Genomic DNA, 17,309 nt, shown 5'->3' with positions numbered 1-17,309 from the left:
TTCATGATTAGACTGGATCTTATTGCCAGGTATCTTATGTATAAGCAAAAATTATAAAATCCTTAAAAACAAATAACAGCAAACCCCAGGTGCCAGGAAGTAGCCCAGTGGCAGAGCATTTGCCTGGCAGGTACAAGCTCTGGGCTGGATCCCAGCACTGCAACAAAATAAAACAAACAAACCACTGACAACAAAATCCAAAACAGGGACTGGAGAGTGGGCTCAGCAGTTAAAAGCATTGTTGCTCCTGCAGAAGAGCTTCTGGTTCAATTCCCAGCACCCACAAGGTGGCTTACAATCATACAGTTCCAAGGGATCCAACACCCTCTTCCAAACTCTGAGGGCATTGCACACACACATAAAATAAATCTAAGAAAGAATTAAAAATAAGACCCAATCAGGTAAGCCTAAAAATCTTGAAATGTAAGACCAATAGCCCCAGCACTTTGGACAAGGGGCAATCAACCTGCACATATGCAGCAAGGCTAATATGTTACCTATAAACTCGACACAGTGAGACATTAAAAAGAACAATAGTATAATGGAATAATCGTGGCAACCATCTAAATAAAACACGAGTTGCTCATTTATGAAAATTTTATTTATTATTTTTGCACTACAGATAACAGCAAATAACTCAAACCAGAGAGAGAAAATCATGGCTAAAGGTGGCACTATAATGGATCCAGCCAGATTTCACTAGGAACACTCTGACCATTCTTCTGATCAGTGGTAGTTTTGTTTTTGTTTTCTAAACCAATGGAGGGTAAGACACATGGAGCCAGGGTCTAGGGAATGGGGAGCAGGGTCAGGGAAGTGCTGCTGAGCCCCAGGGCTTCCTTAAGAGGAGCTAGTCCCCAGCTCTTTAAGGAACTCTGCTTTGGGGTTCAAGGTCACAGCTGCTGAGCTTTTCTTTCCTAAGAAAGAACTTCTCTAAAGAAAATTTTGCTAAGGAAGGGAAGGGGATGATGCTCTCACCCCCTTCCACAGGCCTGAACTTCATGGTTCCCATCTGTGAAGTGGACAGGGAAGTGATCCTTTCTGGTCCTGTGACTCATCTTTATTCTCCTTCCTAAGAGGGCTGATCCATAAGCTTCCACTCCCTCCAGCTGGCCTCACTGTGCCCTCTCACAGCTGTTCCACAGCTTGCCTTTCTCTGAGAGCAGCTTGCTAACTGCTTGGGCTTCTTCACATCCAAGCTGAAGCCTAAGATGTAAAGGCTGAGCTCATGTCTGCAAACTCAGGTGAGTCAATTAGATTTGGGGAAAACCAAGACTTGCCCTAAAACTGGTCCTGTGAGCTGGAACCTAAGAATCAGGACTCTAAGCACTACAGCAATCACACTGGAAGCATGTCACCTTCTCTTTCCACAAGCACAAGACACAAGGCTTTAACTTTGATTTGTTTCCTTCTACTTCTACGCTAAACATTTAAAATCTCAAGCTCAGGTTTTCTCCCTTGCTATCATTAACGTCTGTGGCTGGAATGGCCACTCCTCTTACCACAGACCATATCATGTGGCAGAGCTAGTAGTCCACAAGAAGCTGACTGGACTCATGCACGCTCCTCCCTTTTCAATACATGTCCTGGGAAAGCATGCTCTTAGCCCCAGGATAACTTGTGCAAAGGTCAGACTAGAACATGGGCATTTTGTTGCTATCAGAAGAATGACATGAAGGAGAAGGTGATTGAATGTCAGCGGCGCTGGCTGGACGGGTGTAAGAGAACAATGACAACAGAGCTGACTGCAATGTTTGTGGTGAGTTTGGGAGCTCAGAAAAGGGGAGTGGGGCTTTGGCTTGCCTTTGTCTTTTTAAACTATCATGTACTGTGATAACAGCATATTTGTGAACCTATTGTTGCCTATTCCCCAACTCCTCTTCTGTAAGACCTTACAATTACACAGTCACAAATGGTAAGGCCATTTGTGACTGTGCCAACTGACACACTTTCTAAGAAGGTAGTCTAAATTTGGCAAGAGATTACTATACTAGAACAGACCACATGTGAAGATGCCATTTACATGCATTACAAAGCAAATAAAAACTGACTAGGATTGAGTTATGATCCACAAACAGACAGAGGCTGACTATTATAGGTGAGAACTGTGTAGAAGCAGTAAATGACGAGCCGGGCAAGCTGCTTTGGGATGCCTACACAGATGCTATTTCTGTACTTTCTGCAACATGTCACCATAATACAACTGCATTTTTGTTAGCTGATTTTTATTTTTGTTGTTGTTGAAGGCTTTTAGGTTTACGGGAAATGTTGTAAAGTTTCCAAAAAAGTGATTTGGCTTGTCAATTTCATTTCATGCCATGAGCAATAATGTGAACTTCCATTTTTTTTACTATTAAAACAAAAAACAAAATACAAAAACAAAAACAGAATGCTCCGAAACAAGAAAGTAACTGTTAAGTTTTCAGGAAGAGTTTATATTTAATGTGTCCCCCTTCATTCAGAGACATATGTAGCAAGTCACAGAAATTAAGTGATTTACCAAAGATTAATAGGGAGATTACAAGAAATTTGGTTTCCTACTCTGTATCAGAGGATCTCTGAAAACAGCCACACAGTAAGTAAGCCCCCCTGCATATGTGTGGCTTCACTTCTTGAAAGAACAGGGTGGCTAGTGCACTCCAGACTCTCTGAGGCTACTTAACAGTCACCAGTGGCAACGTGGGGAGTGAGAGCAGCTGCCAGAACGGGAATAAGGCTCTGAACCAGACTGCTCTAGGCTCACGTCAGTCTCTAAGTCAAGCATTCCGGAGATGTGACAGTTTTCTTCAAATTAAAACAATGGCTTATCTATTTGAATCATTTTTTAAATTGGGAATTTATCTATAGATTTATGAAAACAGTTGATGTGCAATTAGGTTGCCACCTAGTGGACATTTGTGTAACCTAAATAATGGTTGAGTAGTAAGTTTCCTTTACAGAAGTTTCTTTATTCATTTATTAAAAAGAAGCAAAACCTAAAGGTCAAAGAACCTGTTTTATTCTCTCTCACTTGATATGAAAATCTTTTTACTATGACTAAGGGCTATTAAGTCTATTAACTGCTGCCCTGTAAAAATAGTGACTTAAAAACTGATATTATCTTTGAAATGTGAGAAATATTTGTAAATTAAATATCTATTAAGGATTAATATCTAGAAGTTAAGGAAAGTTCCTACAACTCAGCAACAACCAAAAAAATCTATTTAATTAAAAATGGGCAAAGAACTTGCATAAGCACATAAAAAATGCTCAAAAAACTAGGGAAATAGAAGAAATACAAGAGAAAATCACAATGTGATACAACTGCTCGCTCATTAATGATGGCTGTCATTAAAATAATAAAAGAAACTAGTAACTAGTAAGTGTTGATAAGAATGAAGAGGAAGATAAAGACTCATACTAGTGGAACATAAAAATGATACTGTTGCTATGGAGATATTAGACTAACTTCTTAGGAAATAAATTACTTAATTAGGAAATAAATTACATAATTACTGTAAGATCCAGTAGTTCTATTTCTGGACCTGAAAAGAACTGAAAGTAGGAACTCGGAAGTCAACTGAGCTCCAAGTAGGGGGCCAAGGAAGGAAGCTGCTGAAGCACCCACTGGCAGATGAGCAAAACCGATGCAGTCACACAACAGAGAGATGCACACGGACGGATGAATGTACACACGGCACATCATGAATCAACAAACTATGCAAAGTAAAATAAGCCAGTCAGAAAAACAATACTGCACGATTCCATTTGTCAGAGAAACCCGGGACAGTTACCTTCCTAACGAGGAAATGAGAATTTACTGGCGGTGCTGGTGGGGATTCAGTTTGGGGAAATGGAGACGTTCTAGGCAGTTGCGGTAACAGCCGCACAGCAATGTGAATGTTCACAGTACTCTGAACTACACAGTATACACTACACTGTCAAGTGGACAAAAGAGTAAATTTCAATTGTGCGATGGGAAGTATGATTTTCCTAAAGCATGCCTTTTTTAAATTTGTGTACATGCCTGTGTGAGGTATGTGCACACGTGTACAGAGGCCAGAGGCTGATGCTGGGTGTCGTCTTCTACCCAAAGCCACTGCTGAAGGAAATGTCTTGTTCTTACAGTGGTTATATTTTATAGCCCTTACCTGCTTTCCTCGGTGTTTTCTAGCTCACATTTGTCATCAGTTTCTAAGACACACAACTCAAAGAGTGGACTGCTTTTGGTAGCTCCTGAGGTGCTCTCAGAGGGGAAATGTCTACTTGTCACTAACAATGGACACAGTATGTATGGGGTTGGGGTCCGCTTTCCTTTGAGTCTGAGCCAGATGAGAGAAATGTACTTATTTCTTACGCAGATGACCAGCCTAGTGCACTATGGGTATGGATGTTAAGGTGTTCAGATGCAGGGGTGGTTATCAACTGCTCTGTGGCCAGCAGCAGCAGCCTCGGCAGCACGAGTGTGCCTACACACGTAACACCTGGAGATGCCATACACAGGAGGACATGACACCCTTGAAAAGAATTGCTGCTTCCAGCAGTGAGTTACTTATGGAGTTCCTCCGAGGGTCCACAAAAGGCACTGTTCATCAACCAAGGGTAACAGAGTCATTCTGTTACAGTAAACCCTTCCCAGTGCTTTTCTTTTCCAAATGCTCTCTGTGCTCCTGCATCTTATAGAAAGTTAAATGCTCAAAATTCTCCATGAGGCTCGTAGTGTAGCCTGGTAAAATGAGGATGAGAATAGGCAGTGACAAAGTGCCTAAAAGTAGAGGAACAATTTCTATGTATAAGTGGTCTATTTTCATTTCTATTTCAGCCTAGCCTAACACTTAATCAAGATAGTTAAATCTTCAAGTCATAGAGCCCACCCACTACCATCTGTCCCTCCTGCATGGGACCCTGGAGAAAATCCCTGCATGTGGGGAAGTCATAGAGTTTTAATGCTTTGCAAATGGAGTTTTTATGCTTGGGCTCTGGATAAATAGCAAACTTTTAAAGGAGACTATGTTTTTTTCTTCCTGGATCAGGAATTGTCATCATCACACTGTAACAGTTACTTATGTAAATCAATGATGTGCCACTGACTGTGTATCCTGAGTATTTCATGTGTTTAGAGTTCCAGAGTGAACTTTTACTATAACCCAAAACAGCTGAATACACAGGCCTAAGCAGTAGATGGTAGCTGACCTGGGGTTTTCCATTCATAAAGTAACTACTGCCTCTAACGGCCCATTTAGAATTTGAGGTACTTTTTCTGCATGGTTAATGGAAAATGAATACTGAACAATTAAGGAAAGGCCTAAGGTTTTAAGGCTCACACTTCTCTACTGTGAGGCAGCCCATGCTAGGAGATCCATAAAGATGCTTCTGTGCCTGGACCATGCATAGCAAATGCTCAACAAACAAGAAGCCCTGGGGTCTTCTCATGCTATGTTCAACTCAATGCCAGCAAAGTTTTCCCTTGGCCTGCTAATGAGCAATAGGCTGTGGAAGCCACACTGGCTTGGGACTGGTCACAGAGCCGGAGGAGGCTCTCCTCTCCTGCACTAGCTGCCTCACACCTCTAGTTCTCTGAAACACAGCCACCAGTCAATGCAGATGTATCTTAAACCAGCAGAACATGGTTTCTGTGAGGACTCCCTTTATTCTGAGCAATGTTTTCTGAAGAAGCTGATCTACAGACTTGCAGGCTAAGAACTTGTTCTACGGGTTCTCTTCAGTGCCCTTTTAAGACACTTTGACAGACTTAAGCCAAATGATCATTCTAAGGCCAGCATTTTTAGTGAACAGCTGGTGTTAGATTAGTTCAGGTGAAAAACTTGGTGTTGGCATCATAAAGACTTTTTGCAAAACCTTCTTAATTGGCCTAGTGAAGCTGAAGCTGAGTGGAGTTTCTGGCTGGATGGCAAACCTACAATGAAAATACCAGCCATGGGTGCCTCCTCCCTGCCAGTGATGTGTCCAAGACCCATGCTCCAGGGAGGAACCAACCTTCTGCTCCCTGAGTTTTGCTGGACCGGCACCCAGACTGAACAGTTCATCTCTGTATGTGCCAAACATGCTAGAAATGGTGGGATGTAGGTCATGTGCTTGAGAGAGGAAACTCTGACAGCTAACTCCACTCAGTGCTTGAGTATATTTGTTCTAGACGGAAAGCCCAAAAAGAGTGTCTGATCTCTTCCCTACTGAAAGAGAACACAGGGTGAAACAACTCCAGGAAGAACTATCCTCGTCAGAATAAAAGACAAACAGAAAGGGTCCTGCCTAATGGGGACAGTGTGTCTGGTTAATAAAACACCAACAACTGCCTGTTTTTGCTTATAAAGATGCACACTACTGAAGGAGACTGAGCAGTCACAGCACACGTTAAGACATTTCATGTTAGTTTTAGAATCTGGCATATGGTCTGAATATTAAGAACTTAAAATTAACCTGAGGGCTTAAAGGTTCTGTGTGAATTTATAAACAAGGATTAGCTTTAGAACTTAGCTTCAGCTTTTTAAGAAGGCGTTCACTGGTTGAATGAAGAAAGAACATCTAATGGCAGGGACTCATTTATTGGCTAACAGTGAAAAGAACGATTTTACCCAGTTATCCAGTAGCCACTCATTTTGTACCCAACACCTTGAGGGTTTGTGGAAGGACCGGCAAAGGTGTCACTTCCCACTGCAAGGTCCCCAAACACAGTCCCAAGCAAAACTGAGACAGGGATCAGTCAAGTTCAGTAAAACCTGACTTGGGCTTGTTGTGGACCCTAGTCACTGTTTTGTTTCCTTCTCTCCCTCTGGAAGCAGGCTCTACTCCAGTGTCACCTGGCTTCTGAAATTCCAAACCATGCATCTTTTAGCCAGAGGCTCCAACATTTCAAGCTTTTCTCTTGGTCTGACAAGTTTAGAGCAAGGCCTTAAGCAGCACTCCACACTCCCCTGCCCTTGTGGGAAACAAACTAGCAGCACAGGGGTCTCTGGCCACTTTCCTGCATGGTGATTAAAACTGAACAAAGGAAAAAGGTTACCCATGCTAGTGTATCTGCAAAATGACTTACTGGACACTGGCAATTTAATCACCAAACAGATGAAACAGGCCATCTCAAAGCCAGCTCTTAGAACTGTGGGTGTGGGGTGGGCATGTGAAGGCATCACCCCCCGCTATGATGAGAGCTGGAGGAGGCACAGGCGGGCATTAGGTTGGAGGCGCTTGGATTCCACACTGCCCTTTGTCAGCAGACTAAGGGATGTGGAGGTAGTGAGAAGATGGCGGAAATGGAGTGTTTATTAAGCTACTAGCCAGGACTGCCATGGCTCAATGTCAATTTCTGAATGTTTTCACTGGGCATACCAGCCCAGAACCACAGGGGAAGCAAGGCACAGATCAGTTGCAAACTATAGCATGTATTAACATAGTGTACATTAATCAAGAGGAACACAGTCAATGCAATTTTAAAGGATAAGTTGAACAGAGAATGAATGATGCACTTTAACTGCACAAGGTTGCGTATTCCCTCTTTCTCCCATTACCTGAAACAGGACAGCAAATTACCTTCCCTCTAACCCTTGAGCACCACCCCCCGCCGACAGACACCCACACCCGTACATATGCCCACACTGTATAATGGAGTTTGCACAGTGGTGTGTGCATATATTCTTGGCCCTTGGGAGGTAGAGGTGGGATTGGAAATTCACTCAAGGACATTCTTGACTACACATGAAGTTGAGGTTAGCCTAGGCTGCATGAGACCCTGTCTTAACCAACTAACCTGTCAACTTACCTGTCCCAAAGTAGAAACAGAAGTTTCAAAACAGAAATTCTTCTAATAGTCTCTGTTACTTGCGACTTGGTTGCAGTTAGGTCTACTCGATTTCACATTCTTACAAATGCTGTTCATGATTTAATATCTAGAACTCACAACCCCAAAAGGCTCCACAACTCACTCAATGTGTTAAGACCTACATTTTGAAAATCAGTACAGGCTGTGGTAGTTTCAAGAAGAATGACCCCCATAAGCGCATACAGTTGACTACTTAGCCACCAGGGAGAAGAACTGTTTGGGAGGATCATGACATACAACCCTCTTGGAGGAGTGCATCACTGGGGTGACTTTGGGGTTTGTATCACTGTATTTGTTTATTCATTTATTTATATGTTTATATTTATTTATATTTATACGTTTATATTTATTTATATGTTCTGCCTGCATATGTCTGCGTACCACATATTTGCAGTGTCCTTGGAGGCCAGAAGAAGGCACTGAATCCCCTGAGATTAGAGTCACAGACAAATTTGTGAGCAACCATGGGTGCTTGAAACCGAGTCTTCTAGACTCAGTTCTCTGCTGAGCCATCTCTCCAACCTCCATTCTTATCTATCTATCTATCTATCTATCTATCTATCTATCTATCTATCTATCTATCTATCTATCTATCTATCTATTTTTGAGACAGGGTTTCACTGTAGCTTTGAAGTCTGTCCTGAAATAACTCTGTAGGCCAGGCTGGCCTCAAACTCACAGAGATTCACCTGCCTCTGCCTCCAGAGTGCTGGGATTAAAGGGCTACCACTGCTCAGCCAGCCTCATTATTTTTAAGGTGTCTCAGTTTTAAAGACATTTCAATATATTGACAGAAAAACGTTTTCTAATGTGACCAAGTTTCGACTAGACATCTGTATTTTCACATTCATGTGTATCTCCATCTTTTCTTGTTGAAAACAATTAGAAATTTGTTAAAAGCCTTAAAGGGTTATTTTATTTAATATTTTAATTGATAATATAAAAAACATTCCATTTAAAAATTTTCAATCATACAGTTAATTTCTACAGTATATTTTCATGGGAATTTATACAAATGTAAATGTGTAAAATGAAAAACATAAAATCAAAACTATAACCAAACTCCAGATACTCAGAGATAATCCCTGCTAATAAATTCAATTAAATTTTTAGCTGCTTATGTATATTGATAATACAGATCATGTGTATCAATTCTATATAACAAATGCCTGCAATCAGGGTTGAGCATCCTTCTGCTTAGGAGATGATAGGGAAAAATTACAAAGTACCTCAGGTGTCCTTGAGAAATAATTCATCAGAACTTAAAACTATTGGGGCTTTATCATTGTTTTAAAGAAGTATGAATACAACAGTATTAAAAATGTCTACTCTGTCTTTTTATTATCAACTCTTAATTCCAGACTCGGTTTGAAGGACAAGTGTCTATGAGAACCAATGCTGGGAAATCCATCTTGATCAAAGGAAGGCCCGGGTGATGTGGGATTCCCCTCTGTATGCTATAAATATGTTTTATTATCACTAGTTAATAAAGAAGCTGCTTTGGCCTATGGCAGGGCAGAATATAGGCAAATGGGAAAACTAAACTGAATACAATGAGAAAGAAGGCAGAGCCAGGGAGACATCATGTAGCTGCCAAAGGAGAAAGATGTCAGAGCATTACCTACTCGTGGTGATACATAGATTAATAGCAATGGGTTAATTTAAATTGTAAGAGCTAGTTAGGACTACACCTAAGCCACTGGCCAGTACTGTAATTAATATAGTTTCCGTGTGATTATTTGGGTCTGAGTGGCCGGGAAGTGAAAGCACAGTCTCCATTTACACCTGGGTTGGGTATAGGTACTTGATACTACAAACAAACAACAACAAACCCGAACCAAAAAATATAAAATAACTCATCATGACCAATCAGTTAGATGTACACATTAGGAAGAAATGTGGAGCTGGGCAGTGATGGCAAACACCTTTAATCCCAGCACTTGGGATACAGAAACAGGCGGATCTCTGGGTTTGAGGCCAGCCTGGTCTATAAAGAGCTAGTTCCAGGACAGGCAGGGCTGTTATACAGAGAAACGCTGTCTTAAAAAAAAAGAGGAAGAAATGTGGAGGAGAAGGTACAGTGTGAATGCTCAGCCATGGACTAGAAAGCTAGAGAAATAAAAAACAGAGGCGAGTTTGAACACACAATGATACACACCGGCTATCTCCCTGTTCTGGGCTTTCAGGGGCTCTGAAATAATGTGTCCATGAAAGGATTTACGCCAGGATAGTTGGCTGAAGCTGGTATGTTACCAAAGGGGAAATACAAGAGAAAGGAGAAGTTGGAAATCAGTGCAGCACTACAACCTTGGTTTGCCTAGTTCCTGCTTATTTCCTTATTTGGAGACAAAGGAGAAAGACATTCACTCCCCAAACAAATAGGAAAGCCGAGAATCTGCACAGATAAAAGTTGATCTGTGTAAAACTGCAGAGACTAATACATAGCGTTTGCAAATAACTAAAACACAAGCAAAGGGAATAATCTGGAACATTTTTCTGTGTGTCTCTGTGTACTTGTGCATTTGGAGGCTAGGTGTTGGCTACCTTTGGGGGTGGGGTGGGGATAGGTTCTCTCACAGGCCTGGAGCTAGCCAAACAGCCTCAGCTGGCTGGCTAGCCCCAGCGATGTGCCTGTACCCACCTTCCCAGAATTGGGATTGCAAGCATGTGCCGCCATGCCCGTCTTTTTATGTGGGTTCTGGGAGCATGAACTCCATGTACTTTGCTGAACAAATCAGCTTCAGAGCTTCTACAAAACGTCTTAGCTGTCCTGCTTGGAGTCTACAGTGAATTTTCCATGGCTCCACAGGACAGAAAGAGAGGCTATCAGCATTCACTTCCAGACTTCTCTCACAAATATACACCAAGGCAGGCACAGTCAAGTCTGCTTGGAAGTAAAGCTATGAACATCACACTTTAAAACCAAGAGCGAACGGCAGGGGTTTTTTTCTTGTTTTGCCTTACCCAAACCAAGACATTTCAGAAACTAGAATTCTGTAGTTCTGAATTACCTTAATGGTTTAAGAAGTTGGAAACAATGACACCTGAATGTTTTACTACAACTGAGTATCAAACAGGTAACTCTAATATGAACATGCTTCTGGGACTGTGTGCCAATTAGGGGTGCTGGGTATGGACAGTATGATCTTGCTTTGCTTGAGGATCAGCTCCAGTGATATCAGGCCTGCTGAAGGCCCGAGAGAAAGCTCCAGAATTGGTGTGACTTACTGAGTTCTAATGGGGAGACTGTAACTAGTGAAGGTTATGCTTCTGTCAGCTTGACAGAACTCCCCTGGTCATCTGGGAAAAGGGCATTTTAACTGAGAAAATGCCTTCATCAGATTGGTCTGTAGGCACTGATGTGGGAGGGTACAGCCCATTGTGGGTGATGCCATTCCTAGGATGGTGGTTTTCAGTGGTACAAGAGAGCAATCGGAGCAAGCCCTGGAGAACAGGTCAGTAAGCAGCACATCTCCAGGGTCTCTGCTTCAGTTCCTGCCTCCACAGTTTTGCCCCAACTTCCTTTCATAATAGATGAAAAACTCTAACATGGAATAAACCCTTTCTTCCCCAGGTTGATACTGGCCATGGTGTTTGTCACAGCAACAGAAAGCAAACTAGGACATAGCTTTATTATTTTAATCTGTGGTATAATATATCAGCTTATGAATTAAAGGACTCAGGCCAGGCTTTTACAATGAATACCTACATACTGAATGACAAACTACTGGTAGAAATCTGAAAATGTCTGATAAAAAAATGCTACTGAACTAATATATTTTTATACCAACCAACCAACAGATCAGATTTCTATTGTAACATCAGGTGAAATTTATAATGACCAGATAAACAAAGAATGGGGCTATTGTGCTAGACTTAGCTGACAAGTCATTTAGAGAATTGACTTCCTTGCTGTTCTGCTAATTTTAAAATGGCAAATTGATTGTCATTAAATTACAACATGTAATTCTTTGTAGATACAACATATTTAATGGGAATATGTGTACTGATAGATACTTATTTTACCCTTGCTAGTATGTAAATATAGGCATGAAATTTTATGTATTTCTTTCATCTTCTGTATAGGTGACACATGTAAAATTTATTTCAGTGGGTAGCAAACTGAACGTTAGAAATGGGGAGCTACACAGCAAAAGTCTTATTGCCTTTGGTTTATATGCTTTATTCTGATAAAAAAATGTATGTGTATTTTTTTTTAATCTTCTCTTCAGGGAAAAATTGTAACTGTTTGGAGATCCTGATACCCACAACATAGTACTAAAACCATAGGCATGCCACAATATGTCTAAAGTAAGCAATATATTCAAACTATAGTCTCCAAGAATTACAGAACAACAAATGGGCATGGGTACATATTAAGAAAGAGAACCAGAGAGATATAATAGTAAACATTCCAAAGGCAAATGCCCCGCTTACATTTTGATAACAGAATTATCAGTATTTTACCATGCTTGTAGGCACTTTGCATTTCAGCTCAGGGAGCCAGTGGCTAGTTATCAGGCCTTAGCTCATTGACAGATGCAAACCCCTGCATACTGGGTATGAACTATAATGAAAATATTAAGACTTGCAAAAAATAAGCTATCTTAAAAAGATCAAGAAGCCAGGAATTCTTATCTATGGAAAAAGAGATGTGTGTTGAAAATGAATTTTGACATACCAGATCTCAGTTTAACCAATGGCTGGGGATTTCTCACTTCCTTCACTTTGTTTTCTCCTTTTATTTACTTAATGTCACCGGTCTCTCTGCCTGCAAGCTCTGACAGTATTAATGGCATCTCCATTCAGACACACATGCTGTGAACGTTAGCTCAAAGGCTGTTTCCTGTACCCCTTAATTATCCTCCACAGTCAACTCTGATTCATCAAACCTCTACTACTCTCAGAATCTGCATTTCCACCTGTTAACTTTCCCTGCAGCAGAGAGGAACCCAATACAGAACTCTTCAGACAGGGGTGTGAAGAATAGTTCCTGAGTCACCACCCCCTGCTTAGTAGAGTTACACAACAGCCCAAACAGCACACAGCAGCAGAGAGGCCACATCACCAAGACACTGAATGGCTTCACAATGAACTGACTTTGAACCCAGCTACAAAGTTACTCACCTCTGCCAAGTGAAGGTTCTGCATGCCCACCCATGGAGCAAACAATGTTTTAACAAATGAAAGCAAAACAAAACAGGGTGACTCACTCAACACTCGCAGCTCTATGCTGCAAGAAAGGCTATGAAATGATCTTGTGATTAGCCTAGGGCTTTCCATAATAATTTTATTTTCAGAACCTCTGCACAGTGTTAAAAGTATCAAACAGGTTCTAATTAGATCTGAGCACACAGACCTGCTTGCATTCCTGACAGAAAAGCTTGCCATTCTGAGTGTATAGTAGGTTGGTTTTACAGAATAACATCCAGATAGGTAAGACATCTCAGTGGGTAGAAGTGCTTGTAGCCAAGCCTGAGAACCCGAGTTCCACCTCTAGAATCCACCCCCACAGGTCCACCGATATAGGCATGTGCACTGCTGTATGTATGTACACACACAAAATAAATACACTGGTGTAATAAGAACTAAAAACAAACTAAAAAGAAAAAAAAATCTTGAAATAGTAGTAAAGAAAGTAATGACTTCAACTCAATCCATTGCCCACATCCACTTCTTGCCATTTATTTCTATCAGGCACTAAAATGATGAATCACTCTCTGTCCAAAGAGCACTTACCTCATTGTCTGACTCCACAAGGACTTGATCATATTCGCTAAGCGCTACTAGAAACATGATCGAGGTGACATTTTCAAAGCAGTGTATCCATTTTCTTCTCTCTGACCTTTGGCCCCCTACATCGACCATTCTGCAAAGGTAACAATATTCATATTAATAACATAAAGAAAATATTAAAAGTACCAATATAATACTACTTACAAATTAGGAAAATTCAATGCTTGAAAGACAATGGTATCCAAGTCAATTAATACTTATTGACTATTAATTGTCTGTTAATCACTGTGGTTACAGGAAGTTACTAGATATGCATGAAAATTGTAACTATGTAAAACTTCCTTGTCTGTGCCAAGCAAAATGGTTCTTTTATTAAATTACACACTGCAAAGGCAAACAGGATGTTTTTATGTTAAGATCAAGTAACAGATAATAAATTTCACTTTCATTTTTTAGATGTCAGAGTGAAGACCCTCATGTATTACCGAGGATGCCAGGAAGGACCATGGATATATTTAAAGGATATAAGATGCCATACATTTCCATACAAGGAGGGTACTAAATGTAAATATGATCTTGCCTATGCTTCCTTAGGATTAGAATTTGGTGCTTTTTCTTTCCATCAATATTGGCAAAATTTTAGGACAGGTCCAACCACACCAGGCAGCATGGAGCAATCAGCTTTGTGCACAAACCAACTTGCCTCCTTGCTGGATATTAAGCGCGGTGTAAGATATCAGAATGTTATGCAGTGCCTCACACCGGTTCCTGGGTCTGCTTCTCATGCATCCACTCTGCACTTGATTATCCTCAGACACCGGCATGGGCACCAAGAATGGAGTAGGAGTATGTGTGTGTACATAAACAGCAAAGCCTGACAAACTCCTGGGGCTGACTCTGGACTGCTGCACACAATCTTCAGAGAATGAGAAGATCTGGTATGAAAGTGGAAGAGCAGTGCTCTGTAAGAATCTACTCCACACCTGCCTGCTCGTGGTGGTTTCCTGATTCTCACACAAAATCCAGAGGAAGAACTCAAAGAACTTCTGTTTCTGTGAGTGTGTGCACGTGTGTGCACGTGTGTGCATGTGGGTGTGGACAGAGGGTGACTCTCAGGAGGCTTCCTCTGCTCCTCTCCACCTTGTATTTTGAGATACGGTCCCTCACTGAACCTGGAGCTCATCAACTGGCTACGGACCTTTTGACTTTGCACCTTTCATTCTCTGAACCTTGGATTACAGGCATATGCCACCATAGCTAAGTGTTTATGGGGATCATGGAAACCCACAAGCAAAGAAATCAAGGATCATTCACACCGCCATTTCTAAAAGACTCCAGAGGTCCAGAAGTGAGATCACAAGGGCAAAACAATGGTTCCATGAGACCTGCGAGCTTTGGACAACAAAAGTGGAACTTTTAGGTGTTAAAGATATTAAAATGTAGCCAGGTGGTGGTGGCGCACGCCTTTAATCCCAGCACTCGGGAGGCAGAGGCAGGCGGATCTCTGTGAACTTGAGGCCAGCCTGGTCTACAAGGGCTAGTTCCAGGACAGACTCCAAAGCTACAGAGAAACCCTGTCTTGAAAAACAAAAATCAAAGCAAAAATATTAAAATGTTGGCTCTGCCCCAGTGTCACTATGTGAAAATATGCAACTCATTTACAGGGAGCTCCTATTCAAGGAAGCCGTACTGCAGGGAACCAATGTCATCGGAGGATGACAGGAAGTCATTACTTCTGTTGTACTGTATGTCTTTTTTTTTTTTTTTGTAAATTCGGGTATCCAAATGTTATAAACTCAAAATAGAATGCTGGCCCTAGGAACCTTGGTGATCATCTTAATGTACCCATTACATATTTTAAAAAAGGGTTCATAAGTATTTTCAAAGAGCCACGTGCTTTTGAGCAGTATATGGTGGCAAGATTACACCATGGGTGCAAAGAATGAACAGAGGGGAAAAAAGCATAATAATAAAAAACATAATAATAAAAAATTGGTGCTTTGTCAAGAAACAGTATAGTATGTGTCAAGCAGAGGCATGCTGCAGGAGGAGCTACATGAAGGCGGCTTTGAGGCAGCACACAAACCTCCACCATCCCACATGAGCAGGCTCCCTGAGAGCCAGCTCAACACTGAAGTCGAAAACATACCTATGTGGCTCCTTTCCTCAAAGCTCAAGGTGGTTTGCACTGCAACTAAAAGTACTATTAGGTGACTGGGAAATAGCAAAGTGAAAAGATACGAGTATTGTTTACTTATCTTAAAAAAAAAAGTTCCAGTTAAAGCATTAAGACAAATGCTTACTGTAACAGCAGTAAACAAGGAAATAATAAATTCTAATTCTTCTTTGTTGTATCAATTTAGATTAAGTTAATTGCCCTACTTTTTAAATCATGAATTTTGAAACTCTCAAGAATTTTATTATATGAACTAAAACAGCATGACTTTTTAATACTATGGAGAAATTCTGCATTGGTACTAAACAACATGGAGAAATTATCAATATGGAAGTTTTTAATGGTAGGTATGCTGGTTCCTGCCTAAAATTCCAGCAACTGGGAAGCTGAGATAGGAAGAAAGCTGTGATTTTAAGGCTAGTCTGGGCTACAGAGTGAGACCCTATCTCAAAAACACAAAAGTTGATTATCTGCTATTACTGATAGGATTATATGAACTATCTTACAAAATTCTAAAAATACAGTGTCCTCAGATAAATGATTATATATATATATGTGTGTGTGTGTGCCTATATATATATATATATATATGCATGCATACGTGTACATATGTACATATATACTATAGTGAAGAACAATGTTTGAGTAACTGTATTCTACCACCAGAAATTAAAGTTTCATTAAATGCCTGGTTATTTAGCCTAAAATGAAAACTTCTGAATATTTCTTTTGCACCCTCTTTCATTGATACATTATTTCAGTTGTGTATCCCAATGATGATAATCCACACAAAGCCACAGGCTTTAGACCCTGTATGTAGGTGTTAATGAACTCAGTTACTACCTGAAAATGACACTTTGTAAATCAAAGGGGTATTCGATGATCCCTGTGGTGGGGACTCGAACTCTAAGCACATCTTGTTGTGTAGGCAGATAGGAAGGGTCGGCTACACGGTCCAAGTCATTCAGATAGCTAGAAGAGGGAAGACACAAGAATATCAGTTACCATCACTCCAAACCCATGGAAGGGAAAGGGCAAAGTCACAGAAATTAAAAAAAATATATATCCGAAAGTGACAATCTAGGAAACAGACAAGGTCAACCTTCCATTGCTCAGAGGAAGAAGGCTCTCACTCACCAGGTTCCCATTTCCTCATGAGCCGGACCTGGAAGAGCTGCTAAGAAATTCAAGTTAGTCTCCTACCCTCTATTTGTTTAGCAGGTTTGGCTGACAATCAAGAGTTAAATAAGGTTTTTAAGCATTTATACAAAGTGAATTTGCACAGACACCCTTATAATAAAGATGACTGTAAGGTCAAGATTTATCTTCGTTTTCAGAATATCGGTTTTTTCTTGGGAGGAAGTTTCCTCGTTCCCCTGAGAGAAGACAGACAGCAGCACACCATATCTTTAATTATGCCCAAAGCCCAAGTCATTTGTTATTTATGCAAAGCCATGAATTTTAAGATATGATACTAATGATGCCTGTGGTCAGGTGCTTTTCTTTAGAGTCACCTACACTAACTAATGTATCTGGCCATTTTACCTAAACATTTCGTGTGTGTGTGTGTGGTCAAACATTTTA

General features: G+C 40.8%; 1 protein-coding gene across 1 annotated transcript in view; it reads right to left on the bottom strand.

Moving 5' to 3' along the window:
* LOC142850286 (guanine nucleotide-binding protein G(q) subunit alpha) overlaps positions 1-17,309 on the bottom strand; it is a 235,972-nt gene that overhangs the window by 24,668 nt on the left and 193,995 nt on the right. The window contains exons 4-5 of the mRNA XM_075973634.1: positions 16,569-16,697; positions 13,553-13,682 (exon numbers count right to left, since the gene is read on the bottom strand). Coding sequence (XP_075829749.1) covers positions 13,553-13,682; positions 16,569-16,697 — 259 coding nt within the window. The remainder of the gene's footprint in view (positions 1-13,552; positions 13,683-16,568; positions 16,698-17,309) is intronic.

This window comes from Microtus pennsylvanicus, chromosome 5 (genome assembly GCF_037038515.1).
Source record: "Microtus pennsylvanicus isolate mMicPen1 chromosome 5, mMicPen1.hap1, whole genome shotgun sequence".
Lineage (NCBI taxonomy): Eukaryota > Metazoa > Chordata > Mammalia > Rodentia > Cricetidae > Microtus > Microtus pennsylvanicus.
This window is presented reverse-complemented; position numbering and strand designations above follow the sequence as displayed.